The sequence below is a fragment of the Benincasa hispida genome, chromosome 1 (assembly GCF_027475165.1).
Source record: "Benincasa hispida cultivar pf3 chromosome 1, pf3_genome.v1.1, whole genome shotgun sequence".
Lineage (NCBI taxonomy): Eukaryota > Viridiplantae > Streptophyta > Magnoliopsida > Cucurbitales > Cucurbitaceae > Benincasa > Benincasa hispida.
This window is the reverse complement of record NC_143478.1, coordinates 15,632,045-15,634,801: the sequence shown is the minus strand read 5'-3', so window position 1 is coordinate 15,634,801 and position 2,757 is coordinate 15,632,045. Positions and strand designations below refer to the sequence as shown.

Here is a 2,757-nt window from a genome sequence, read left to right as displayed (position 1 = left end):
CAAACTTGTTATTTAAACTATTTTATATCTCCCAATTATAATACTCATTTTAGTAGTTTGGTGATTTTTAAGTCTCGTATAAAATAAAAATTTATAGCTAAAAAATAATCGATTAAATTACAAATTTGATGGTTTTTGGAAAACGTTATTTAGAATTCATCTCTATTTAATCATAGACTATAGTTTTTATAAAACTAGGAAGAATAAAATTTCAACCAGTTAACCAAAATAATTTTATACCCATGAAACCAAATATTAAAATAAAAAAAATTATTTTAAATGGTAAAACTGTTAAAAATATTTATAAATAATAATAAATTATCACAGACTATCTACGAACGACTACAATAGACTACTATCTATGTCTATCTCGAAATAGGCATGGATAGTAATCTATTGCAATCTATAGTAGATAAATAGTAAAATTCTACTATATTTATAATTTATTTTCATTTTTTTATATTTAAAAATAATTCTTTAAATAATTTATTCTTAAATACTCTGCAAAAATAACTATAACTTCCCCTAAATCCTAAGCATCTTTTGAAGAAAAGAAAGAAAAAAAAAATCGTCCATTCTGGAATGACTTTTCAACATGAAAATTCAAAGGAAGAGTTATCAATATCTAGTTCTAGTCTACCGTCAAACTTCGAAAATTCAATAGAATTACAGCCACGCACTAACAAACCGTCCTATCATTAACGGTGTCATTTCAGCATTTATATTCGACAGTTGCCTTCACTGCCCAATGCCCCAAACCACTTCACAATTTTGATTTCATAGATTCAATCCCTTCCATCAACCCAAGAGATCGAGATCAACAATGGCGGTCGCAGCCTCAGAAATCAACGGACTCAACCTCACTCCGCTATCCAAAGCCGACGACAACTACCACAGACCCACTGAACTCAAAGCTTTCGATGACACTAAAGCCGGCGTTAAAGGCTTAGTCGACGCCAAAATTACCGAAATCCCCCGTATCTTTTACCACCCACTGGAGGAACATGACTCCAACGGAACCCAATTCCATATTCCAGTGATTGACCTCGAAGGTGTTGGCAATGATTCACTCAAACGCAAACACATCGTCGATCAAATCCGTGATGCTTCAGAAGAATTGGGCTTCTTCCAATTAATTAACCATGGAATTCCGATAACCGTTCTTGAAGAAACAAGAGACACTGTTCGGAGATTTCACGAACAAGACACGGAAGTGAAGAAACAGTACTATACTCGAGATCTCATGCAGCCTTTTATTTACAATAGTAATTTCGATTTGTATTCTGCACCCACCACCAATTGGAGGGATACCTTTGGCTATGTTAGTGCACCAAATCCTCCTGATCCACAGGAATTGCCGGAAATTTGCAGGTAAATGTGCTGATTTTGAACCCATATAAAATATCCTTTTAAGTATATACTAACCTCTGTTTTTGCAGAGATATTCTGGTGGATTACTCGAAATGGGTGATGAAGATTGGAAAATTAGTGTTTGAATTGCTGTCGGAAGCTCTGGGTTTGAATCCTAATTATTTGAACAACATAGGGTGCAGTGATGGGCTTGCATTTGCATACCACTATTACCCTGCATGTCCACAACCAAAATTAACCATTGGCATATCCGAGCACTCTGACACTGACTTCATCACGGTGCTGTTGCAAGACCACATCGGCGGCCTACAGATTCATCATCACAACAACTGGATTGACGTCCATCCTGTCGCCGGAGCCTTGGTTGTCAACATGGGAGATCTTATGCAGGTAAGATTCTTTTTATAATGCTTGGAGTTCATCACTTTTTTAAATGTGAGAACTTCTAATATTTTGTCAACACAAACAATTTGGATGCAGCTAATAACAAATGATAGGTTCAAAAGCGTTAATCATAGGGTTCTATCGAAGCATGAAGGTCCGAGAATATCAGTGGCGGGCATTTTCTCGACGACGCTTTTGCCAAGTGACAAACTTTATGGTCCCATTAAGGAACTGGTATCTGAAGAAAAGCCTGCAATTTACAGAGAAACTACAATTAGAGACTTTAGTATTAAGTTCCAGTCAGACGGACTTGGAACTTCTACTTTGAAGCATTACAAGCTAAATCAAGCAAATGTTTAGATCAAAAGGAGATTGATGATCCAAGATAATATTTTTATTGACTATGTTTACTCTGTTTATGTGGACAAATTGTTACTTTCTGTCATTATCACGTCACGTGTTATAGTTATTTTTCTTCCACTTCGTTTTATAGTGTTACTATCGTAAAGTTGAAGTTCAACTTCAATAAAACAATGGCTTATCCTTTTGAAATTAGGCCACGTTTATCAATTTATAATGAAAATTGGTGTAATCAAAATGAGATTTCATTGATGGATAAATTATAATAACCTTAAATCGCAAATATAATTGGATTGCTTTTGATCGTATTTACTTAAAATCATGAATCTATCACATTTTACTGTTATCATTATCATTGACGTTATTACTTGATCCTAAGGGCAACGATAATGATAATAGTAACGGTAAAGATATGGATAACCATAAGTGAAAAAGTGATAGGATGGCTCGTCACTTAAAATACAAATGTTAAATAGAAAGCACTCACAAGTATGGTAGCAACAAAATACTAATAACAAGAAAGCAAGTAAAGGCATACAAGAGTTGGTAACCCAATTCAGTGATAAACCACTTACATCTTGGGGCAGTATGTCCAAGAGAGATAACCCACTAATATTAAAGAGTTAGTAATATAAATATAAC

The 2,757-nt window shown here is 34.3% G+C and overlaps 1 protein-coding gene across 1 annotated transcript; it reads left to right on the top strand.

The window, feature by feature from the left end:
• The first annotated feature begins 664 nt into the window (after window positions 1-664).
• LOC120069643 (1-aminocyclopropane-1-carboxylate oxidase homolog 1-like) lies at window positions 665-2,307 on the top strand. The gene is made up of 3 exons (XM_039021424.2): window positions 665-1,371; window positions 1,440-1,761; window positions 1,852-2,307. Exons 1-3 carry the CDS (start codon window positions 824-826, stop codon window positions 2,113-2,115), a joined length of 1,134 nt encoding a protein of 377 aa, XP_038877352.1. The 5' UTR covers window positions 665-823; the 3' UTR covers window positions 2,116-2,307.
• The last annotated feature ends 450 nt before the right edge of the window (window positions 2,308-2,757 follow it).

Excerpts from the sequence above, each read along its gene's own strand:
- LOC120069643 (XM_039021424.2), top strand. The coding sequence starts at position 824 with ATGGCGGTCGCAGCCTCAGAAATCAACGGACTCAACCTCACTCCGCTA. Across the intron at positions 1,372-1,439 it reads GAATTGCCGGAAATTTGCAG|AGATATTCTGGTGGATTACT; the intron begins GTAAATGTGCTG and ends CTGTTTTTGCAG. Across the intron at positions 1,762-1,851 it reads ACATGGGAGATCTTATGCAG|CTAATAACAAATGATAGGTT; the intron begins GTAAGATTCTTT and ends ATTTGGATGCAG.